The sequence below is a fragment of the Salmo trutta genome, chromosome 34 (assembly GCF_901001165.1).
Source record: "Salmo trutta chromosome 34, fSalTru1.1, whole genome shotgun sequence".
NCBI lineage: Eukaryota > Metazoa > Chordata > Actinopteri > Salmoniformes > Salmonidae > Salmo > Salmo trutta.
In genome coordinates this window covers 7,414,427-7,441,439 of record NC_042990.1, presented here as the reverse complement: position 1 = coordinate 7,441,439, position 27,013 = coordinate 7,414,427, and the positions used below count along the sequence as shown (strand labels likewise).

The 27,013-nt window shown below is 41.1% G+C and overlaps 1 protein-coding gene across 1 annotated transcript in view; it reads left to right on the top strand.

Moving 5' to 3' along the window:
• The window catches only part of LOC115173430 (uncharacterized), a 73,358-nt gene that overhangs the window by 4,362 nt on the left and 41,983 nt on the right, over positions 1-27,013 (top strand). Inside the window, exons 2-3 of the mRNA XM_029731485.1 lie at positions 2,844-2,955; positions 13,573-17,090. Coding sequence (XP_029587345.1) covers positions 2,844-2,955; positions 13,573-17,090 — 3,630 coding nt within the window. The remainder of the gene's footprint in view (positions 1-2,843; positions 2,956-13,572; positions 17,091-27,013) is intronic.

Here is a 27,013-nt window from a genome sequence, read left to right as displayed (position 1 = left end):
AGTTGTAGAAACATCTCAAGGATGATCAATGGAAACAGGATGCACCTGAGCTCAATTGAGTCTCAAAGCAAAGGGTCTGAATACTTCTGTAAGTCGGGTATTTCTGTTTTTAATTTTTAATATATCTGCAAACATTTCTAAAACTTTTTGTTTTGTCATTTCGGGGTATTGTGTGTAGATTGATGAAAACATTTTATTTAATCAATTTTAGAATAAGGCTGTAACATAACACAATTTGGAAGAAGCAAAGGGGTCTGAATACTTTCCGAATGCACTGTATGCGTGGGATTGTGTTGACATAGCCGCTTGGCATAACTCATCATTAGCGCAGCACTTTGAAAATCTCAAATTGAACTTGTGACAAGTAGTCTGAGTCCCTAAGGTGAGCCTTACAGTATATTAAATCATTTGGATAGGAAAAACCAGGTGCGTTGACTAGCTGTGAATGACAGCCAACATCTCTATGCAAATCCTGCTCTGTTAAAGCACCCTGTCTAGTTGCACTGATGCGCTCCTCACTTTCTCCCTCCCTCTATATATTTCTGCTTGTGAATCTGAAGGAGGCACCTGTCACCTGCTCTTTAGGAATGCCCGGTTGAACTGCATCCAAATCATGTCTTAGATAAGAAGCTGCGTCAGTCTATGAGCCTTTTTTATATCCAGTCTTTATGAAGCCTACACAAGCAAGACGTTGTGCTTCTGTCAGGGTGTACACATGTCGCTAGTGAAGGATCTTGGAAGAGGACGTGACCCATTCACGATGCATCAGCACTCCTCCCTCTGGGCTAGAGAGACACCATATGTTGTCTTCTCTGTGTGATGATGGATGGACACAATGATTGACAGGCCGAGCACTTTAGATGACACAGTAGAAACCAGGAAGTGAGTTGCTGGGGTTTGTTTGTGTGTAGAAGCCACTGGACCGGTCTGATTTTTTTTGGTTTGTTTTTATAGCGCCTGACAGTCTCTCCTAAATAGCAAACTTATACTGTATTTTAGGGAGGAATGCTGTTCCCCCTGAGGTGAAAATATAGAATTTGATCATTCCATTGGATCATCCACCTCACGATCATTCAACCTCACTCCCTTCACATGCAATGCTTCATTGTGACATTGTCGATGTCAATCTATTGTAACAAAGAGATACATTTTTCTGTAGCTTTATTTGCTTGCCGCTTACCTCAACCCTTTTTCATTCAGCAAAGTAAAGAAATGCCACCTGTGTAGAAAGAAAGAGGCTTTTGTGGCACTCCTTTGGAGAGCTCTGCTATGATGACAGCTGCTTATGGATGAAGCCACTCTGTTTACAGCCACACACTGGACCCACTGGCAGCGTTATTGAGGAAGGGGCCATTTCTCATTCACTGTAATAATTATGTCAGTAGAAAAAAAAAAAGAAACCCGATTCAGAGATTGATTTTTCTTTTTGCATGCTAAAGGTTGTTGGAATGTGTAGACGCTATTTACTCAAAGTATGTAACCATGTTCTCAAGTGCTCTAGTGAATATGAACGATGCTCTCCAACTGTACTTCCATTTTATGAGCCAGAATTATGCTGCTATGTAGGTAGATGGATGGGTTGATAGGATAGCCTGAACATGTGAAAGTTGGCTTGGTGTCTCTAGCTTGAACGAATCAAGACTGATAATTACTGTTAGTGGGTTAATTTATGAAAATTTGAATAGTTATAATTAATAATATTTTGAAAATGTTAGTAGTTTTAATGTGTGTAGCTGAAATGGTTACAAAGCAGTAGCATTTGAAATGGCTGCACTGTGTTCATATGGTTGGCATTGAATCCATGAAGTTGTATGTAAATGAAAAGTTTTAGAAATTTGATGTCTGGATAGGTTGAACATTTTTTACATTTGGTCTTTTTTTTTTTTACATTGCTACCACTATATTCCTTTTGGTTCTCATTCAAACCTATGTTAATTTATGCTCATTTAAAATGGTTATAGTTCCATAAGTATAAATAGTATCAAAAGGCTGTATTGCAAGCAATTTATGTTGAGTTGGTGTGCACATTTCGGCATCGGTTTAGAGTTCATCACCTAAACGCTTCAAGAGGAGTAGCGTGGTCAAATGATCCCCCGTGCAAGTCTATGGCCCTTTTATTGTCATTGAAATGCATGGCAATGGTGGCTCATTTAAAATATGGTTGTAGTACAAAAAGTATAGGTGCTTTCAAAAACATTTTCTCAAGCATTGTAAGTTGGGACCGGTCTGCCCAATTTAAACGTTTGTTTCTAGCTTATACGGTTACAGTGTTGTTGCGTTTGCTCTAATATGAAAATGTATGCCCTGATTAAAGGATGGAGGAATGAAAGATTATATGAAGTGTTTCCATCATCCTGCAGCATGCCTTAAATGGTGAAAGAAGATCCATTTATTTATATTTTTTTACCATTCAAGTCTATTGACTTGCATTTAGTTTTATGCAAATATGGTTGTAGTACAGAAAGTATAAATGCTATTAAAATTTCTCAAGCAACCTGAATACGGTCAGTCTGCACATTCTAAAGTTGGTTTAGTGTTAATAGCTCAAGTGGTTTAAGTGCTAGAGCGAGTGGAATAATAATAATAAGTATGTAAGAAATCTAGAATCATGCTTTGCACACATTTACATTTTAGTCATTTAGCAGACGCTCTTATCCAGAGCAACTTATAGTAGTGAATGCATACATTTCAATTAATTTCATACATATTTTTTTTTCTTGCCCATACTGGCCCCACGTGGGAATCAAACCCACAACCCTGGCGTTGCAAACACCATGCTCTACCAACTGAGCCACAGGGAGGCTGTATTTGTGTGTAATCAGGATGTATTGTGTGTTCTCCAGTGCTGCTGAGACCAATGGATCTGGTGGTGATGCCCCGGGGAGGGATGCTGAAGACTGGCCTGATGTTAGTCACACCAAGAAGTCCAGATCTCTGACTGCTCCCAGGTCAAAGGTCAGTTGGGGTCCTTGATCCCCGTCAGTCCTTTTGGAGATAACTGGGAACGTGGCATGCTCCAGACCTGGGTTCAAATACTAATTCAATAACTTTCACATACATTTCAAAGTAAGTGTTTTAATACATTTTTTTATTTGAAAATAGAGGTATTGGAATATACTGTATTTAGAAATACACTTTGAAAGTATTGGCATGCATTTGAAAATACAAATATTTAAAATACCAATGCATTTGAACCCAGGTCTGTTTTTTTTATTAATACCTTTAATTTATACAGGTTTTTCTCATTGAGATGTCTCTCTTGGAAAAGAGATGTTCTGGTCCAATAGCAGCAGGGGGACCAACGTTTCAGACAAAACAACTTACATACACTAACACAACATTAAACACAACTATAAACACACATACAGTACAACAAAAACATCCATTTGGTCTTAGTGGTATGTATTTGGAAACAGTTTCAAATAGTAGGCTATATAAAATATTTTACGAAAGTAACTTTCTAGTGCTGAGCGATTTAACTGACATTTAGTTTTTTTAAATCAGTTATTAAAAAACTATTTGACAGATGTCGGTTCAATTGCTTGAATTCCATTTAGTTTGGGTTTTTTTTTGTGAGCCAATGCCCTGTTTATCTAGAGAGAAATCTAATAATTCACAAGAGAAATCAAATCAAGAACTATGTGGGATGCTGGGCTGAAGGGGAGTTGTAGTTTTCATTAAGCAAATATTCAACCTAGTGTAACAGTGTAGGTTCCGTCCCTCTCTTCGCCCCAACCCGGGCTCGAACCAGGGACCCTTGCACACATCAACAACTGATACCCCACGAAGCATCGTTACCCATCGCGCCACAAAAGCCGCAGCCCTTGCAACGCAAAGGGAAACCCTACTTCAAGTCTCAGAGCGAGTGACGTCACTGATTTAAATGCTATTAGCGCGCACCACCGCTAACTAACTAGCCATTTCACATCGGTTACACTAATTCAGCGCAGAAACTTGGTAATTAACTACAATGTCCATAATCCAATATGGATTTTTCCGGCTCAGACAGAGACGGATCAGAGGACGAGGCGATACGAGAGGTTTCACTCTCACCAAGATCATTCTAAAAACAACCCCAATACGTTTCTTCCCACCTTTGGGACAATGACTCCCTTTGTTAGGGCAGAGACATGAGCGTCTCGTCATTATATACAGATCTCTGGATGGATACACTTTTACGCTTGAGAGAGGAATGTACACAACGATGAGGGGGACATAAACAGTATGTGAAAGTATGCCTTATCTGCTTTGAAGAATTAGTAAAATGATTTTGTCAGACAGCTCTGCAGCATACTAGCTAAATAGGATGACTGAAAACAGTATAGTATGGAGAGCACAAAATGTTAGATGGACTGACTGCTACTGCCTGAACAGAGATGATTACTTTAAGGAATAAAAAATAAGAAAGTCATCAAATAAAAACAAACTGAAATATACACAACTGAAATATTTTATTATTTCATAGTCATTTCCTATTTTTTTCTATTGACGTCACCCCGAAGTGTACCTGACAGAAACAATGGAATATGTTTTAGCAATGGGATGTTCAACATTTTTGCCTTTGGAATTGCCATAAAAAAGCTCTAAAATCATTGTACTGTCATTATTTCATAATGTATTTCATGTTTAAAAAAAATGTTCAACTGAAAACCGTGATTATTTTTGAATTAACAAACCCGAACCTAACTGCTAAATCAAATTTTATTGGTCACATACACATATATTTAGAAGATGTTATTGCGGGTGTAGCGAAATGCTTGTGTTCCTAGCTCCAACAGTGCAGTACTATCTAACAATTTCACAACAATACACACATCTAAAAGTAAAATAATGGAATTAAGAAATGTATAAATATTAGCACGAGCAATGTCGGAGTGGCATTGACTAAAATACAGTAGAATAGACTACAGTGTATATACATACAAGATGAGTAAAGCAGTATGTAAACATTATTAAAGTGACTAGTGTTCCATTATTAAAGTGGACATTTGGTCTCTAGTCATTGTCAACAGTGCTCAAAGAATCACACAGAGTTACAATTCTATATAAAAAAAATGTTTTGGGGTTTGTGTGCAATATCTCTCCTTATCAGCTTTCATGTGTATGGTATCCGTTTTAATGTGCTTTACTATAGTATGACAATAGCTCACTCCTAACTGTTTATTGTCTGTTTTGAGAATGCCTAATCTCATAAGGGCAGCTACTGCTTTTGTTGGTGTTAATGTGGTGTCTGTCATTTTTTTATTGAGAAACCGCTGTGGTATTTCTCTTAGTTTTCTCAAGGCTTTTTCAGAGCAGGAATATACTCTGGGGTTTATTTTTGTTTGTGTTAGAAAATGCATATTGTCTTTTAAAGTTTAGTGTGTGTGTGGCCCTTTTCTAACAGTGGCATGCCAGTCGGTGTCCCCTCCTCTCCCTCTGGCAGTTCTCAGTGCAAATCATGGCCGTACAGTACACACCCAGCCACGTAGACTCCTCACGTTGTGATCTGTGCAGTAGTTATTTAAAAAGGCTAAAGGTAAAGGTAAACTATGACGTTATCAGGTTCTGCTATTCCACGCTAGAGGGAGATATTTTCAAAGAATTTCCTATAAATAGCCTTGTTTCCAAATACAGTATTTCAAATTCCCCTAGGACCAAACACTGTAAATGCATGGAGTATTTGAAAATGCACTGTGTATTTCATTATTTTCAAACATGCCAATACTCTCCACATGTATTTCCAAATATATTCCAATAGTCTAAGAACAAATATACAAATACTTACTTTGAAATGTCTTTGAAAAAAGTTTAAATACCCTAAATAGTATTTGAACTCAGGTCTGGTGTAGCATAGCAGCTTAATCCTCTGATGGATTTTGGTTGAATGTACAGTAGGCTATTTCTTGTTGCTAAATTTCTAGACTGGCTCAGTGGGATTAGGGAACAGTTGCCATGCAAACTGCTGATACAGATCCAGATGTTATTTTATCTACCTTAAGGTTAATGATAGGATTTCAGAGTAGGGTGATCTGTTGTTAGGGCCAACTTCTACTGCCAGCATTTCAGGGATGGTGGTGTCCAGTGATTATACATTTTGACCAAAAAATAAAAATGATAAAGTCTGCATATAAAATAGATGAGACAATGGTCTGCTAGGGTGAGTTTCCATTGAACTGTCTTGTTGATGAAAACAGCTGGACATAATGACGTCACACCTAAAAAAAAAAAAATATGGTGTTCAATACAAATGTTGAAGTGTTTCCATTACCCATTTAGGAAAATAAATTGGCGACAGCCTGTATACCCTCCCACCTATCTGTTTCATGTCTCAGGTAGCCTGCGAAAGCCAGCACAAATAGAATGCAATAATTGACTAATATTTGCCACATTTGAATAATTCTCATGTGCCAATGTATCACCATGGTCCATGCCATGGTGGTACTTGCACTCCTGTAGATCTGAAATAATTGGATTGTTAAACTTGCAGGCAACTAGAAAAGCAAGGCGACGCAATTCAGGTATTCTTAAGTCTGGACAATCCATTTTTTTATTTTGCAAGCAGTAGGCATTTAGAATTAAGTGTAGAGTGGTGTTTTATAGTTATGCGGTGACATCAGGTGTAACGAGTGCGCTGAGAGTCTGAAGCAAGTTCAGAGAGTGAGTGTTTTAATAAATAAATGAAACAATGAACACGTAACACAAACACCGCACCGACATGAAAACAGAGTCAATAACACCTGAGGAAAGAACCAAGGGGAGTGACAGATATAGGGAAGATAATCAAGGAGGTGATGGAGTCCAGGTGAGTGTCATGAGGCGCAGGTGCGTGAGATAATCAGCAGCCTGATGACCTAGAGGCCAGAGAGGGAGTATACATGACAGTAACCCCTCCCCGACTCGCGGCTCCCACCGCAGGACGCCATCAAAGGGGACGAACCCGGGGATCAGGAGGGGACCGGTCACCCCGCTGATGCGCGAGAAGCTGACACGCCAGCTTCAGGGAACCTGTTGAGTCAGCTGGGGCGTGAGAACCTGACAGATCGGTTGAGGCAGGGGAGCCAGACGAGCCGGTGGAAGCAGAGGAGCCTGGCGATCCGGTGCAGGCATGAAAGCCCGACGATCTGGCTGAGGCAGGAGAGCCTGTAGCAGTTCCCCACGCCATTACTGACAGAATATTTTTTATTAAAAAAAACACTCCCTGATGCTTCCCTTAGGTAACGTGTTATTCTGTAACAAGTGCGCTGAGAGTCAGGAAGCAAGTTCAGGGAGTGAGTGTTTTTAATAAATAAAAGACAATGAACAAACACCGCACCGACATGAAACAAAGTCAACAACACCTGAGGAAAGAACCAAGGGGAGTGACAGATACAGGGAAGATAATCAAGGAGGTGATGGAGTCCAGGTGAGGGTCATGAGGCGCAGGTGTGCGAGACGATGGTGACAGGTGTGCAGGATAATCAGCAGCCTGATGACCTAGAGGCCGGAGAGGGAGTATGCTTGACATCAGGTGCCCCGCTTACTTTCAAAAGTATTTGTCAATCATCATTTATTAGAAAAACAGTGTCCATTATCATTTTTCTCAATAAAGAACGCTTGACAAAATAAAAATCCACCCATCGAACATAATTATTTTATTTGCAATCTTTAGAAAATGTCTCGTAACTGCTGTTTCCATTGCGACATTACTTTTGTCGAATAAACCTTGGTCAATGGAAACCTGCCTAGTGACACACTATATATACAAAAGTATATGGACACCCCTTTAAATTAGTGGATTTGACTAGTTCAGCCACACCTGTTGCTGACAGGTATATTAAAAAAATAGAGCACACAGTCATGCAATCTCCATAAACAAGAATTGTCAGTAGAATGGCTTACTGAACAGCTCAATTCAACGTGGAACCGTCATATGATGCCACCTTTCCAACAAGTCAGTTTGTCAAATTTCTGCTCTGTTACAGTTGATCAGGGCAGCTCTAAGTGCTGTTATTGTGAAGTGGAAACATCTCGGCGTGACAACAGCTCAGACGCGAAGTGGTAGGCCACGCAAGCTCACAGAATGGGACCGCTGAAGCGCGTAGCGCATAAAAATCATCTGTCACTACCGAGTTCCAAACTGCCTCTGGAAGCAACATCAGCACAATAACTGTTCTTCAGGAGCTTTATGAAATGGGTTTCCATGGCCTAACAGCCACACACAAGCCTAAGATCACCATGTGCAATGCCAAGCATTGGCTGGAGTGGTGTAAAGCTTCACCATCTGGCAGTCTGACGGACAAATCTGGGTTTGGTGGATGCCAGGAGAACGCCACCTGCCCCAATTCACAGTGCCAACTGTAAAGTTTGGTGGAGGAGGAATAATGATCTGGGGCTGTTTTTCATGGTTCAGGCTATGCCCCTTAGTTCCAGAGAAGGAAAATCTTAACTCTACAGCATACAATGACATTTTAGATGATTCTGTGCTTCCAACTTTGTGGCAACAGTTTGGGTAAGGACCTTTCCTGTTTCAGCATGACAATGCCCCCGTTCACAAAGCGAGGTCCATACAGAAATGGTTTGTTGAGATCGGTGTACAAGAACTTGACTGGCCTACACAGAGCCCTGACCTCCACCCCATCAAATACCTTTGGGATGAATTGGAACGCCGACTGCGAGCAAAGCCTCACTAGTGCTCTTGTGGCTGAATGGAAACAAGTCCCCACAGCAATGTTCCAACATCTAGTGGAAAGCCTTCCCAGAAGAGTGGAGGCTGTTGTAACAGCAAAGGGGGGACCAACTCCATATTAATGCCCATGATTTTGGAATGAGATGTTCGACGAGCAGGTGTCTACATACTTTTGGCCATATAATGTATAATAGGTTGGTTAGTTAGTTAGTCCTTCCTTTGCCCAATAGAGGGAGCCAGTGTTACCATGCATGAGGTTTGCAGGAACCAAGCATACAACAGGTTTTGTTGTCAGTCATCATCAGTGATTCATTGTTCCTCAGGACAGAGGTAAAACTTCAATTAAATTATGAAAACAAAAAACGTATTATATTTCTAGCACATTAGTGAACACTTCTCCAAAGTGTTCTAGAGAGTCTGGAGACATGGGAACTTGTTATATTTGGTGTAAACACTGTTTTCTGCTAGTGTTTGTGTGCATGTCTGAAAGCGTGTGGGTGTGTGTGTGTGTGCATTGCGTAAAGGGGCAGTTAGACTGAGACTTACCCAGAAAGACAGCTGTAATCAATGCCAAAGGTGATGTATTGACTCAGGGGGTTGAATACTTATTTAATCAAGATTTATTTAGTGTTTTATTATTCTTTTTTTATACATTTTTTTTTTTTTTTAATCCACTTTGACATTAGAGTATTTTGTGTAGATTGTTGACAACAAAATGACAATTAAATCCCACTTTGATTTCACTTTAATACAAAAAAATCTGGAAAAAGGCAGCGGGTGTGAATACTTTCTGAAGGCAACTCCTATGTATAGCCAAGGCAGCTGCTATGGTAACATGGCATAACAACTATCATACATTAGTAGTTATCAAGACAGCATAAACAGATCTGGGACCAGGCTATAGCATTTGTACCATCAGCAGCCAGCATCAACCTCAGACGAGGGGGGGGGGGCACACAAGTTCCCGCTCAGCCCAGTCAAAACTGTTCGCTCTGGCACTCCAATGGTGGAACAAGCTCCCTCACGACGCCAGGACAGCGGAGTCAATCACCACCTTCTGGAGACACCTGAAACCCCACCTCTTTAAGGAATACCTGGGATAGGATTAAGTAATCCTTCTAACCCCCCCCCCAAAAAAAAGATATAGATGTACTATTGTAAAGTGGTTGTTCCACTGGATATCATAAGGTGAATGCACCAATTTGTAAGTCGCTCAGGATAAGAGCGTCTGCTAAATTACATAAATGTAAATGTAAATACTACAGCATTATCTGCAAAAAAACACTAGTAATTACTACAGTAATGTATGTCTGCAAAAACAGTATTTTTTTTTTTACTGTTTTAAATACTACAGTATTTCATTAGCATATACCCTGCCCATTCCCCTCCCCCATATCCCAATTTATGCCACCCATAAGTGAGAAACCTACATGCCTAGTATAGACCATATTGTGTTCCATACAGGTTATAACAAGAGCTCTGAACTCTGTCCAGACCCCAGTCCTATCTATCTAAAGCTTATGGAAAATTTGCTCTTTTAGTATTTCTCCAGTAGATTTCCTCAAGGAGAAAGACTCTACTTCTATATTCAGTATACTACAAGGAATACTACAGTAAAGACTACAGTGAATACTATAGTATATAAATATAGTAGGACTACAGCATTTAAACTATAGTATATGGTCATACTCTTCGTAATAGTCTTCAAGTAGCTCCTCATCAAAAGAATCTTCCTCCAAGAAGTCCATGACTTCATGTTCCTCCTCATCCTGCAGGCCTTCTTCAGTGATGACCTTTAGCACATAAAAAAAGGGGATCATGAATGTAAGGGAATTGTTATCAACCTGTTGGCAAGATGGCAAAGTTATATTTTATAATCCCTTTCACTCTCACATTTTGAGAAGACGTAACAATTTCATATCTGATAGTCCATAACTAAAATAATCTGATTATGTATGCCTGTAGCAAAATGAAACCAGTTATACCTCCAACCTGAGCCTTCATAAGTCATATGATTTATCATAAAAGTTATATATTCATACTTCCATTCAACAGCCAGAAGGATAAACATTTTTTTTAGGAATCATATCACAGATAAACATACACCTAATGAGTTATCTAGCTAACTAATAATAATAGCTACCCTCTCTCTTTCTTCTGGCTGTCAGGATAGAAGCTACGAATCCAATAATTTTAGCGCAAATACCTAATAACAAATACTCTTCAAATTGTAAATTAGAGCATTTTGTACAGTCATCAAAGAAAACACGAACACGAAGAAGACGACAATCTAAATCAAGTCCTTTTTGGGTGACTGACTGACTGCAGCTTGAACAATAGTCAACAGGCTAGCTACCATTAGTTAGCTCACAGATTTTGGTAGCTAGCAATTTAACTAACATTATCTGAGGAGACACTATAGTGGCCTAGAAATACAATGACATTGCTAAAGTAGGCAAGTAATTAGTAGAAAACAACTTTGCCATCATTATCATGTTGTCAAATTTACTTAGAGATGGCAATTGCCATAGCTAGAAATATTTTTTTTAAATGCTAACTTTAGCTAGTTAAAATCCGGTCCTGTCCCTCAATCTTAGCTAGCTAAAGTTATGCTCCATCTAAAGTCAATCTGGCACTATTAAAGTGATGACAAAATTATTTGCCTCCTTTTAGAAATGTCCTTGTTTTTTCCAAGTAACTATAATGCACTTTAGACTAAATCTTCATCAGAACATTGCAGCTCAGAGAATGTCATTGAGTAGCTAGTAGAACGTTCATTCAGGCATCGGTCCTCAAGAGAACATTCAAAACAATATTGTGACGAATCATGCAACTGTGGAGATGGGAGAACCATCTCACTCCATCAATCAGGCCTTCATGGTAGTGTGGCCATGACGGAAGCCACTCCTCAATAAAAATCACATGACAGCCCGCTTGGAGTTTACCAAAAAGGACTCTCAGACCATGAGGAACAAGATTCTCTGGTCTGATGAATCCAAGATTGGACTCTTTGGCCTGAATGCCAAGAGTCACGTCTGGAGGAAACCTGGAACGATACCTGTGGTGGCAGAATCATGGTGTGGGGATGTTTTTCAGCAGCAGGGACTGGGAGACTATTCAGGATCAAGGTAAAGATGAACGGCGCAAAGTACAGAGAGATCCTTGATGAAAACCTGCTCAGGACCTCCAGACTGGGGTGAAGATTCACCTTCCAACAGGACAACGACCCTAAGCACATAGCCAATACAACGCAGGAGTGCCTTCGGGACAAGTCCCTGAATGTCCTTGAGTGGCCCATCACCTTATTAATTCAGCCACTTACTTAGATAACGCCACCCAAAAGTTTAACTTGCTAGTTAATGCAGAATTCAGCATTTTTCACGCAGAAAAATAAATAAAACTCTTAATATCTTGCTGCGTTTTGTAAACGCAGATGTAAAATGCTTCTTATTGTAATTTCTGCTCGGCATTACAAATTTTGTGCTTCAGTTGCACTTCTCCACTCAGATGTGAATTCACAAACGGCATTCTATCAGCAGACAGCACTCTGACTGTGTAGCTACTTTTCTCCGGTACTTTTCTTGGTGTAGCCAACCTCCTTTTCTCTGTAAAATGCAAGATTAACTTTAAGCAAAACATTAGGAAATGTAGCTGGCTGTGTGACTGGCTCAGCTGTTCTGGGGAACTACGTTATGTAGTCAGCATCATAATGTAAAATAATGTGACCGGTGAAATGAAGAACGCGATCTGCTTCATCTCGTATTGCACAAGTTGACTGTATGTATTTACATAAACATGAGCTACAAATGTTAAAATGTATTGAAAAACTTCAAAGAAATAGTTTCAACGATATTGATGGTATTGAAAAACCATCCCGTGGCTATTTCCAAATACCCCGGTATACAGTATACCGCCCAAGCCTATAACATTCAACATCATATTTATTCAGATATATTATATTCATATTCATATTTTCATTTCACATTTTCTTGTACCTGTGGTCTGCCACAAAAAAGGGGGAGGGGGAACAAATCTGAGAAATGCATATCAAGAAAGATAATGAGCATCATCAAACGTTTTGTATGCAAGGAAAATAAACAACCTTTTTTCCACATTTAGTGTGTGTGTGTCATTATGTGTGTCATAACACATGGTTGCTCCATCCATATACTGTAGATTGACTCAGGTTTCACTACTATTGTTATCTTCTGCGTTTCACTCAGAGGAATTCTTTTCAACTCTGCCCAGATTCAAATCTGACAGACTGCCTCATGGAAAGCTTTGCATTCCATTCTCCATTGTCATTAAGGTTCAACAAAGGCACACTCACCAGAATAACATTGCAACCATGTCTTATCAAACATAACCATTGGGAAAACGTTGTCCAGACAGATAGGATATGGTTTGTATTATTAGCTACCAAACACTTTCTGTGGCACTCCTCCAATCATTCACACCTCATCCCCACTATGTGACACACCACTGGAGATCTAAATCATTCTCCTATTACCACACTCAGATTTAAGTATCTCTGGAATTGATGTTGTTCAAACTAAGGGTGGAGTACCTTTTGAAGTATGCCTTGGAAGGGTGTCTCCGTGCTCCTTTTCCACTGAAGTGTAGACAGGTGAACTCCGATGAACGAACACTGGCAGGATTCTGTAACTTCTGTTTTATACATACCAGTGATTCTTGCCTTTTGTTGTCAGTGGAGCGTTGCAAGCTCTGAGTAATTGGGGTTTGGTTCTTATGAAATCGAGAGATTATTCTCATGCAAATTATACAGTGAGCCTATTGGCTCTCTACGAAACAGTTGATAGCTTCGAAATGAACATTTCATACTCTAAGTAATGTTCGGTCTCTCTTTTCTCTCCCCAATCTCTTTCTCCCTCCATCTTTTTCTGCCTCCATCTTTCTCTTTTTAGCATATTGTCCCCCCTCTCCCTCCCCCTCTCTCACTCACTATCCCTCCCTCTGCCTTTCCGTCTATCGCTCGCAAACAGACCAAGGACCTCAGCTACTCAGAGATGGACCTCCGTGCCAAGCCCAGGAGGTTCGGCACTTTCGCCTTCGGCTTGAAGAGGAGTAAGAAGAAGAGTGACGGGGATCTATCCCAGAGCATCGTGGTCCTCCACAGCCCCGATCCAGAGGTCAAAGGGCAAGTGGAGGAGGAGCCTTTGGACCTCAGCCTCTGGAACATCGGCCAGGGCGGCACTCTGAACAAGAGCGTAAGGTTCACTATGTCTCAGCCTGACATAAACACTACGACACAGGTCACCTCTTATCCTCCTCATACTGTCCCCAATGTATCGCAGGCCCAGGAGCCCCTGATGGACAGTCCTAAGACTGTCACCGACCAATCAAAATCCCAGGAATCCCTGATGGATAAGATTATTCCTATTGAAGTGGGTCGGACTACAGGACAAGCCCCTTTAGCTATGCCTGAGATGGTGTGGGACGAGACCTCAGAGGAAGAGGAGAGCCCGGGTGTTGAGTGTGACAACCCTTATGCCTCAACAGACCATACTGACACAACTTATATGGATGTTGATAGCTTTAACCCAACTCCTCCCTCTTTCCCATCTATCCCACCACCCTGCTATCCATCTAGCCCACCTACACCCTTTTGCCCTCCTCCTATTACAGTTTACACCACAAACCAGAGAGATGACATTTCCCACTCCCCATTACCCAGCTCTGACCCTGGGAGTAGTGGTCTTTCTGATCCTGTCTTTCCTGTTACTGAATTCTCACTTACCAAAGCTGAGGCCTCTGTTACCTTCTCCATTGGCCAACCTGTTGTTGCTGAAAATATCAGCACTGTTACCCCTAATACTGATCCCTCTCCCATTGCCTTGGACCCCAATAGAGAAACCTCTGTGACTGAAACAGACACACCTGTCCCTGAAGTTAATACCGAGGCCTTTGCGCTCAACCCTGATAGTTTGGCTGACGACACTGACAGTCCTATTCTCATCACTGTCAGCTCGTCTCTTATCACTATCAACTCTGTTACTGATGTGGACACCCTTGCTGACACTGTTACTACCATTGACACCACCTCCATCAATGACACCTCTGTCTCTACCACTGATACATCTAGGCCTATGCCTGAAACTGTCGCCTCCGTCAACTCTGAAGAGGTCAGCAACGCTATTCCTCATCTTGGCCCCTCTCCCGCTGAAGTGGTCATCCCTGTTCCAAGCACTGACAAATCTACAGCTGAAATGCTAACCTCCATTGCAAAAACGGTCTACTCTGTTACCGGCAGTGACAACACTGTCCCCAACACTGACACGTCCTCTGCCAACAAAGAGTTATATGGAACTCTGTATGACTCGCTATTTCCTCAAAGTTTCACATCGGAACCAAAATCTGCCATATCAGACCCTCACTCTACTGAGGGACGTCTTGACACCAACCTAACCATGAGTTATGACACTGACCCACACCTGTCCTTGGAATACCCCTTTGACTTATTTTTACCTGAACCAGTTAAACAGGAGTCTGAAACTGCCTTTGATCACACTGAAGCTAGTGTCAGTGGCACCACCCAATCAACTCCATTACGGTCTGCCAGTGACGCCCCTTTCGCCGACATGGACATACCTGCCACTGTAGTCTCCAAAATGGATGCCAGCCATCCTGACACAGACACCACTGCTTTCCCTAAAACTAGCCTCACTGTTAGTGACTCAAAACCAGTATTTGAAGATCTTTATGACTCTCTTTTTCCTGAAAGTTTACCCTCACATCACGTATCTGACAGATCTGCCGCCACTAGTTACACGTCTGACCCAGACATGGAGACATCTGCCGTTACGATGGACTCTCCACCTCATAATATGGACACTTCTCTTGAAAAAAAGGATCCCGCTGTTCCTCAAATAGACACCTCCGACCCTAACACAGATATCTCCCTCACTGAGCCTGAGAATTCCAGTTCTCTTGAGTCCACACAGGGGGAATCCTTTGTCACAAAACCAGTCACCATTGACGCTTCCGGCTCCTCTACAATCTCTGAAACAATGGCAACTGCGACCGGTCAAGAAGCAGAAGTAGAGATTATGGAAGCGGAATATATTCTGAACTCTGATGCAGTCATTGTCAGGGAAAAATCAAATGATGTGTCCACAATTGCTACTGAGGAAGTTCAAGAAGCAGAGATGATGGAAGAGGCCAACAGCATAGATTCTAATAGACAGATTGAGGAACATATGCCCTGTGATGCAGAAGTTGTCAGGGCAAGCTCATATTATGTGACCATACCAGAAAACAGCAGTGCCATGGAGGTCACTATGTCAGTGGTCCATTACAGCATCCTGGAGGATTACATGGAGGAGAGTGGAGTTGAAAAGATAAAAGCAGAGGAAGAGAAAGGAACGGGCAGACAATGGAGGAATGGTAATGAAACCACCGAAATGGGATGGAGTGTGGCGTCACAGAAAGAAACGGAAGAAATGTTCGAAACGAGGGATAGAGGTCAAGAGAAGGAAGTCCACAAAGAGAAGAGAAACATTGAGTTCCAAGAAGAGAGTGATGCGGCGAGCCTAGTGCAGGTGGAGGAGAGAAAAGCGAGAGAAGTCTGGCCACTGGTGAAGGAAAAGAGGGAGGAGGGGGTGGAAGCAGCCTTACCGGTTCAGCAGGTGCACACGCTTATGGAATGTGAGTCGACAGCCCCACCTTTCACCACAGAGCAGCATGGAGAGGAGGAGGGGTCAGGGAGTAACCGGAGTGTGGTTACGCATGCTTGCTTGGGAACAGAGGCCTGCACTTATACAAATGCACAGACCCCAGGCCAGGAAGAGCCACAGGAGGAGGTGGACGAGTCCCGCAGCGCTGAGAATAAACACTCTGACAACAGAGGGCGAGAGGAAACACTCAAAACACACAACACACTCGCACACGCCGCCGACGGAGAGGAGAGCATTTTAGACACACACACAGCAGAGATAGTGGACTTAGTCACTCGTACTGTCGAGGACACGGGTGCTCCGAGCACACTCTCTTTCACTGACCAGAAAACAAATGTAGACACTGTCACACACAGTGCAGATGGTGAGAACAGACTGACACTTGACACAGACAGAGAAGAGACATCGACAGACACATTCGCACACAGCGCTGAGTCCGAGTCCAACACAGATACTGTAAAGGGAGAACACAAAGGGACACTCAGTGCTGAGTGGATAGGCAGCATTTTTACTCAGGACACAGACGGAGCCAGTGGAGAGCCAGTGTCAGAGCAGGTGGCTGTGAATCCTCCAGTCACAGGAGACCCAATCCTCCAGAGACTTTGGAAGAGAGCCAACAGTCTTGTCACTGAGGACACAGAGAGACCCGGTGCAGAGCCAGAGCAGGTGGAAGTGAAGCTGTCAGTCACTGCAGACACATTCCTCAACTTGAAGAAGAACAGAGTCAACTGCCTCATCCAGCCAGAAGTGTAAGTGATTCCATTTCATCTGATATCCTTACTCTGATTTCCAACTTTTCTTGATGTGTGTGTTTTGAAATGGAGGCAGAAGTGATTCAGTTTCATGTGATCGTTCTATACTAAACGTGTGTCTGAGTGTGAGGGAACGTGGAGACTCAACAACAATAGGACTAATTGATCTGTCATGTCTGCTGTGCAGTAAAGTGTATGTGTATGGTATGGTAGTAGGTGGAATAGAGGACAACATGGTGACGTCCGTTCTCTCTGCACTGTGTCTAGAATGTTTTTTGTTGGAAATGCAAAGACTGTTATTATCTTATACTGTTGTGATTTATGGTAACTAGCTATAATAACGATTGGATTTACAGTTGAAGTCGTAAGTTTACATGCACCTTAGCCAAATACATTTAAACTCAGTTCTTCACAATTCCTGACATTTAATCCTAGTAAAAATTCCCTGTCTTAGGTCAGTTAGGATCACCACTTTATTTTAAGAATGTGAAATGTCAGAGAGAATTATTTATTTCAGCTTTTATTTCTTTCATCACATTCCCAGTGGGTCAGAAGTTTACATACACTCAATTCGTATTTGGTGCATTGCCTTTAAATTGTTTAACTTGGGTCAAACGTTTCGGTTAGCCTTCCACAAGCTTCCCACAATAAGTTGGGTGAATTTTGGCCCATTCCTCCTGACACAGCTGGTGTAACTGAGTCAGGTTTGTAGGCCTCCTTGCTCGCACACTCTTTTTCAGTTCTGCCCACAAATTTTCTATGGGATTGAGGTCAGGGCTTTGTGATGGCCACTCCAGTACCTTGACTTTGTTGGCCATTTTGCCACAATTTTGGAAGTATGCTTGGGGTCATTGTCCATTTGGAAGACCCATTTGCGACCAAGCTTTAACTTCCTGACTGATGATGTTGCTTCAATATATCCACATAATTTTCCTACCTCATGATGCCATCTATTTTGCGAAGTGCACCAGTTCCTCCTGCAGCAAAGCACCCCCACAACATGATGCTGCCACCCTTGTGCTTAACAGTTGGGATGGTGTTCTTTGGCTTGCAAGCCTCTCCCTTTTTCCTCCAAACATAACGTTGGTCATTCTGGCCAAACAGTTCTATTTTTGTTTCATCAGACCAGAGGACATTTCTCCAAAAAGTACAATCTTTGTCCCCCTGTGCAGTTGCAAACCATAGTCTGGCTTTTTTATGGCTGTTTGGAGCAGTGGCTTCCTCCTTGCTGAGCGGCCTTTCAGGATATGTCGATATAGAACTCGTTTTAATGTGGATATAGATACTTTTGTATCTGTTTCCTCCAGCATCTTCACAAGGTCCTTTGCTGTTCTGGGATTGACTTGCACTTTTCGCACCAAAATCCGTTCATCTCGTTTGTTAACAAGAAATTAGTGGAGTGGTTGAAAAACAATTTTTTCTTCAATCTAAGTGTATGTAAACTTCCGACTTCAAGTGTATATAGCACTTTCCTACCTATGTACAGGCAGACGGGCATGACCAAGGTCTACCTTAGCGTCCTGATACATGACATGTGGCTCTAAGTAACTTAGTCATCGGAACCATAAACATTATGTAATCATTTCTCAGGTGAAACGACTACAATATTTACCCAGGCTTTTTTTTTCTGTCACCTTTTGGAATATTTCTTATTTGTGGACATTTCTTTATTGACAATGGCATCCTTTTTTTGATGTTGTTGAATTGGCCAGTTTCCTGGTGGATCACAAAATGTGAAAGTCTCCAAGCTAGACTGTAGAAGTGGTGATTAGCCTCACCCGTCCGACCACGTATTTGTGGAGATTGCTCTCTGCACCCTCTCAGTGGGATGGGCTGTGAGGAGTCATAGTAAAAGAACTTCTGGTGGCTTAAAAACATCATTGACGTGTGTGTGTGTGTGCGTGTGTGTGTGTGCGTGTGTGTGTGTGTGTGTGCGTGTGTGTGTGTCGCAACACTCTTTGTGTCGCCAGGAATGAAAGACATGAATGTAGCCAATGGTTTTCATTCTTTAAGATAGGTACACTATGTTAATTGTTTCCGCCTGACTCAGACGGAGCCTTACATGGTCTACCTGATTGTCAGGCCTTTTGCGTGATCATGGAATCTTGGACCTATGGCATTTTCTTGGAACACCTTAAAGTACCAAGTAGACCCACACAGTAAAGTTTATATAGCCAAGCCACACTGTTATCAGTTCATCTGAAAACATACAGTACAGTAGGGACATTTTCCACATGGCATTATTCTTCGGAAGTACTGTATACATTTTTTTTTTAAAAGCAAAGCACAACCGCCAATAATGCACTTTCCTTAAAATGAAATGTTGCTAAAAGTAATTAGGAAAGAAGTGGAGGGCCCTCAACCACGTGAGTCAAGGTGCAACCAAAACATTTTATCATAATTGAAAAGGAAAAGGCGCAACGCTTGCTCACCATTATTAACTATTAAAAGCTTCTAAAATGCATTTAGTCATTTTAAAATAATCCGAAAACCAAGGATCTCAATAAATAACACAAAGATACAGTACCAGTCAAAAGTTTGGACACACCTCATCATTCAAGGATATTTCTTTATTTTTACTATTTTCTACATTGCAGAATAATAGTGAAGACGTCAAAACTATGGAATAACACAAATGGAATCATGTAGTAAACAAAAAAGGCGTTAAAACAAATCAAAATGCATGTTATATTATATATTCTTCTAGGCAGAGTTGCAAAGAACAAGCCATATCTCAGACTGGCCTATAAAAAGAAAAGATTAAGATGGGTGAAAGAACACAGACCCTGGACAGAGGAACTCTGCCTTGAATGCCAGCATCCTGGAGTCGCCTCTTCACTGTTGACGTTGAGACTAGAGGTCGACCGATTATGATTTTTCACCGCCGATACCGATTATTGGAGGACCAAAAAAAAGCAGATACCGATTAATCGTCCGATTTTTATTTATTTATATATTTTTGTAATAATGACAATTACAACAACACTGAATGAACACTTATTTTAACTTAATATAATACATCAATAAAATCATTTTAGTCTCAAATAAATAATGAAACATGTTCAATTTTAATGCAAAAACAAAGTGTTGGAGAAGAAAGTAAAAGTGCAATATGTGCCATGTAAAAAAGCTAACGTTTAAGTTCCTTGCTCAGAACATATGAAAGCTGGTGGTTCCTTTTAACATGAGTCTTCAATATTTCCAGGTAAGAAGTTTTAGGTTGTAGTTATTATAGGACTATTTCTCTCTATACCATTTGTATTTCATATACCTTTGACTATTGGATGTTCTAATAGGCACTTTAGTATTGCCAGCCTGATCTCGGGAGTTGATAGGCTTGAAGTCATAAACAGCGCAATGCTTGAAGCACAGCGAAGAGCTGCTGGCAAATACAGGAAAGTGCTATTTGAATAAATGCTTACGAGCCTGCTGCTGCCTACCACTGCTCAGACTGCTCTATCAAATCATAGACTTAATTATAATATAATAAACACACAGAAATACGAGCCTTAGGTCATTAATATGGTCAAATCCGGAAACTATCATTTTGAAAACAAAACATTTATTCTTTCAGTGAAATATGGAACCGTTCCATATTTTATCTAACGGGTGGCATCCATAAGTCTAAATATTGCTGTTACATTGCACAACCATCAATGTTAAGTCATAATTATGTACAAATTAATTACGGTCTTTGTTAGGAAGAAATGGTCTTCACACAGTTCGCAACGAGCCAGGCGGCCCAAAGTGCTGCATATACCCTGACTCTTCTTGCACAGAACGCAAGAGAAGTGACACAATTTGCCTAGTTAAAATAAATTCATGTTAGCAGGCAATATTAACTAAATATGCAGGTTTAAAAATATATACTTGTGTATTGATTTTAAGAAAGGCATTGATGTTTATGGTTAGGTACACATTGGTGCAACGACAGTGCATTTTTCGCGAATGCGCTTCTTATATCACCCGTTTGGCGAAGTAGGCTGTGATTCAATGATAAATTAACAGGCACTGCATCGATTTATATGCAACGCAGGTCAAGCAAGATAAACTAGTAATATCATCAACCATGTGTAGTTAACTAGTGATTATGTTAAGATTGATTGTTTTTTATAAGATACGTTTAATGCTAGCTAGCACCTTACCTTGGCTCTTTGCTGCACTCGCATAACAGGTAGTCAGCCTGCCACGCAGTCTCCTCATGGACGCAATGTAAGCGGCCATAATCGGTGTCCAAAAATGCAGATTATGATTGTTATGAAAACTTGAAATCGGCCCTAATTAATCGGCCATTCCGATTAATCGGTCGACCTCTAGTTGAGACTGGTGTTTTGCGGGTACTATTTAATGAAGCTGCCAGTTGAGGACTTACGTAGTTTAGGACTACGTAGTTTAGCCTTTTAAAATGATAAACTTGGATTAGCCTACACAATGTGCCATTGGAACACAGGAGTGATGGTTGCTGATAATGGGCCTCGGTACGCCTATGTAGATATTCCATTAAAAATCAGCCGTTTCCAGCTACAATAGTAATTTTCAACATTAATAATGTCTACACTGGATTTCTGATCAATTAGATGTTATTTTAATGGACAAAAAAGTCGCTTTTCTTGCAAAAACAAGGACATTTCTTGTTTGAGGAAGTGTAAAGGGAGGAAGAGGGGGTGGAGGAGGAAGAAGGGGAGGAAGAGGGAGGCGAGGAAAAGACTGTACATAAGTGACCCCAAAATTTTGAACGGTAGTGTATGCTGAGCAATTGTTGACTGCTTTTCCTTCACTCTGCGGTCCAACTCATCCCAAACCATCTCAATTGGGTTGAGGTCAGGTGATTGTGGAGGCCAGGTCTTCTGATGCAGCACACCGTCACCCTCCTTATTGGTTAAATAGCCCTTACACAGCCTGGAGGTGTGTTGGATCATTGTCCCGTTTAAAAACAAATTATAGTCCAAAACAGATGGGATGGTGTATCGCTGCAGAATCCTGTGGTATCCATGCTGGTTAAGTCTGCCTTGAATTCTAAATAAATCACTGACGGTGTCACCAGCAAAACACCATCACACCTCCTCCATGCTTCACGGTGGGAACCACACGTGCGGAGATCATCCGTTCACCTACTCTGTCTCAAAGACATGGCGGTTGAAAACACAAATTTCCAATTTGGACTCATCAGAACAATGGACAGATTTCCACCGGTCAAATGTCCATTGCTCGTGTTTCTTGGCCCAAGCAAGTCTCTTATTTTTATTGGTGTCCTTTAGCAGTGGTTCTTTGTAGCAATTTGACCATGAAGGCCTGATTTATGCGGTCTCCTCTGAACAGTTGATGTTGAGATGTCTGTTATCTGAACTCTGAAGGATTTATTTGGGCTGCAATCTGAGGTTCAGTTAACTCTAATGAACGTATCCTCTGCAGCAGAGGTAACTCTGGGTCTTCCTTTCTTGTGGCGGTCGTCATGAGAGCCAGTTTCATCATAGCACTTGATTGTTTTTACGACTGCACTTGAAGAAATGCTCAAAGTTCTTGAAATTTTTCGCATTGACTGACCTTCATGTCTTAAAGTAATGATGGACTGTCACATCTCTTTGCTTATTTGAGTTGTTCTTGCCATGATATAGGCTATATTCTGTATACCAACCCTACCTTGTTACAACACAACTGATTGGCTTAAACGCATTAAAGAAATAAATTCCTCATGACCTTTTAGCAAGGCACACATGTTAATTGAAAAGCATTCCAGGTGACTACCTTGTAAAAATAAAGAAAAACCCTGGAATAAGTAGGTGTAAAATCAGACAATGCCAAATTCCAGTCCGAAGGAAGTATGCTTTGAATTAATTTCTCTAATTTCTCTAGTATAGAGAGAGATATGTCCTGGAAGAGGTGGTCTTCACTGATATATCCCTTAAACAAAGTACACTACACTTTGAAAAATAATTGAATAACAATGTAACTGGGAGTTAAAAAGGTTAGGTAGTTAAATGCTTCTGGGTCAAATGCTTCTGCAGTTAAATACATCTGGGTCAAAGTTATACAATTAATTTAGAAGTGCATGAATTTAAATATTAAATGTTTTTGATCTATTATGCTAGTTAACGATGATAGCACCTTGAGTCTCTCAATCAAAATCCGAGAAGATTACTAAAAATGTTGATTTAAAGTTATAACATTCAAATTATTGACAGCGAGAATTAATTGCACTAGTCAAGGAACAATTAAGGCCTGGTCAAATATATTTGAGTCTGTAAAGAACAGCTAAAGCCCCACACATACAAAACCAGTTTGTTTTATTTATTTATATATACAGTTGAAGTAGGAAGTTTACATACACTTATGTTGGAGTCATTAAAACCCGTTTTTCAACCACTCCCCAAATGTCTTGTTAACAAACCATAGTTTTGGCAAGGCGGTTAGGACATCTACTTTGTGCATAACACAAGTAATTTTTCCAATAATTGTTTACAGACAGATTATTTCACTTATAATTCACTGTATCACAATTCCAGTGGGCTTTAGAAGATTCTGATAGGCTAATTGACATCATTTGAGTCAATTGGAGGTGTACCTGTGGATGTATTTCACGGCCTACCTTCAAACTTAATGCCTCTTTGCTTGACATCATGGGAAAATCAAAATAAATCAGCCAAGACCTCAGAAAAATAATTTTAGACCTCCACGAGTCTGGTTCATCCTTGGGAGCAATTTCCAAACGCCTGAAAATACCATGTTAATCTGTACAAACAATAGTATGCAAGTATAAACACCATTACACCACATTGCCATCATACTGATCAGGAAGGAGACGCGTTCTGTCTCCTAGAGATGAACGTACTTTGGTGCGAAAAGTGCAAATCAATCCCAGAACAACAGCAAAGGACCCTGTGAAGATGCTGGAGGAAACAGGTACAAAAGTATCTTTATCCACAGGAAAACGAGTACTATATCAACAAAACCTGAAAGGCCGCTCAGCAAGGACGAAGCCACTGCTCCTAAACCGCCATAAAAAAAGCCAGACTACGGCTTGCAACTGCACATGGGGACAAAGATCATACTTTTTGGAGAAATGTCCTCTGGTCTGATGAAACAAAAATAGAACTGTTTGGCCATAATGACCATCGTTATGTTTTGAGGAAAAAGGGGGAGGCTTGCAAGCCAAAGAACACCATCCCAACCGTGAAGCATGGGTGTGGCAGCATCATGTTGTGGGCTTGCTTTGCTGCAGGAGGAACTGGTGCACTTCACAAAATAGATGGCATCATGAGGTAGGAAAATTATGTGAATATATTGAAAGAACATCTCAAGACATCAGTCAGGAAGTTAAAGCTTGGTCGCAAATGGGTCTTCCAAATGGACAATGACCCCAAGCGTACTTCCAAAGTTGTGGCATAATGGCTTAAGGACAACAAAGTCAAGGTATTAGAGTGGCCATCACAAAGCCCTGACCTCAATCCTATAGAAAATGTGTGGGCAGAACTGAAAAAGCATGTGCGAGAAAGAGGCCTACAAAACTGACTCAGTTACACCAGCTCTGTCAGGAGGAATGGGCCAAAATTCACCCAACTTATTGTGGGAAGCTTGTGGAATGCTACCCAAAACATTTGACCCAAGTTAAACAATTTAAAGGCAATGCTACCAAATACTAATTCAGTGTATGTAAACTTCTGACCCACTGGGAATGTGATGAAAGAAATATAAGCTGAAATAAATCATTCTCTGTACTATTTTTCTGACATTTCACATTCTTAAAATAAAGTGGTGATCCTAACTGACCTAAGACAGGGACTTTTTACTAGGATTAAATGTCAGGAATTGTGAAGGACTGAGTTTACATACACCTTAGCCAAATACATTTAAACTTCCGACTTCAACTGTGTGTGTAAATATATATATATATATATACACACAGCACACAGTTCATTCAGAATGTATTCAGACCCCTTGACTACCACATTTTGTTACGTTACAGCCTTATTTTCTCATCAATCTACAAAGTAAAAACATTTTTTTTAGAAAATGTTTGCAAATAATAATAATGAACTTATTTACATAAGAATTCAGACTCTGCTATGAGACTCAAAATTGAGTTCAGGTACATCCTGTTTCCATTGATCATTCTTGAGATGTTTCTACAACTTGATTGGAGTCCACCTGTGGTAAATTCAATTGATTGGACATGATTTGGAAAGGCACACACCTGTATATAAGGTCCCACAGTTGACAGTGCATGTCAGAGTATAAACCAAGCCATGAGGTCGAAGGAATTGTCCGTTGAGCTCCGAGACAGGATTGTGTGGGGTAAGGTACCAAAACATTTCTGCAGCATGAACGGTCCCCAAGAACACATCACTCTTAAATGGAATAAGTTTGGAACCACCAACACTCTTCCTAGAGCTGGATGCCAGGCCAAACTGAGCAATCGTGGGAGAAGGGCCTTGGTCAGGGAGGTGACCAAGAACAGAGCTCCAGAGTTCCTCTGTGGAGATGGTTGTCCTTCTGGAAGGTTCTCCCATCTCTACAGCACTCCACCATTTATGGCCAGACGGAAGCAACTGCTCAGTAAAAGGCACATGACCGCCCGCTTGGAGTTTGCCAAAAGGCCCCTAAAGACTCTCAGACCATGAGAAACAAGATTCTCTGGTCTGATGAAACCAAGATTGAACTCTTTGGCATGAATGCCAAGCGTCACGTCTGGAGGAAACCTGGCACTACCCCTATGGTGGTGGCCACATCATGCTGTGAGTTTGTTTTTCAGCGGCAGGAACTGGGAGACTAGTCAGGATTGAGGGAAATATGAACACAGCAAAGTACAGAGAACATTGAAGAAAACCTGTTCCAGAGCTCTCAGGACCTCAGACTGGGGTGAAGGTTCACCTTCCAACAGGACAACAACCGTAAGAACACAACCAAGACAACACAGGAGTGGCTTCAGGACAAGTCTCTGAAAGTCCTTGAGTGGCTCAGTCAGAGCCCGGACTTGAAACTGATAGAACATCTCTGGAGAGACCTGAAAATCCCTGACTGCGCTTGAGAGGACATGCAGTGGTAGAAACTCCCCAAATACAGGTGTGCCAAGCTTGTAGCATCATACCCAAGAAGACTAAGCTGCAATCGCATCCAAATGTGCTTCAGCAAAGTAAAGGGTCTAATTATGTCAATGTTTTCTTTCAGTTTTTTATTTGTCATACATTTGTTTCTTTCAAGCCCAAGGTCGAGGGGTGGTATGGGGGGGAATTTAAGGGGAGATGGAGAGGTGGGAGGGGAACTGAAAAGCAACTTTGGTTGCTGTGTAGGATGGGAAGGGATGGGGAATGCGTCAGGGTTATTTTTTTATATGCATTTCTTTAAAAATTTTTTTTTACCTCTAACCTGAAAAGAAAAATGTCAAAACTAAATAAAAAGTTAGTCGAACATACCACATAGGCTCTTGAAGCCTCTAAAAACCACATGGGAAACTGTTGAGGGTGAAAAACCCTTCAGCGTTGCAGTTCTTGACACACTCAAACCAGTGCACCTGGCACCTACTACCATACTCCGTTCAAAGGCACTTTAAATATTTTCTCTTGCCCATTCACCCTCTGAATGGCACACATACACAATGCATGTCTCAATTGTCTCGTAGGTTTAACAATCCTTTAACCTGTCTCCTCCCCTTCATCTACACTGATTTGAAGTGGATTTAACAGGTGACATCAATAAGGGATCATAGCTTTCACCTTGACTCACCTGGTCAATCTATGTCATGGAGAAAGCTAATGTTTTGTACACTCAGTGTAGACCAGGACCATAGTGTTTTTTTGCAGTTCTTTTATTAATGTTCAGAATTTATCAAAGGGCTAGTAGAAATTAATAAATGGGCCGGATCTGGCCCGTGGGCCACCAGTTGAATAGCCCTTCTGTAAGTAGTGTTGTCTGTTTGTTGTTGT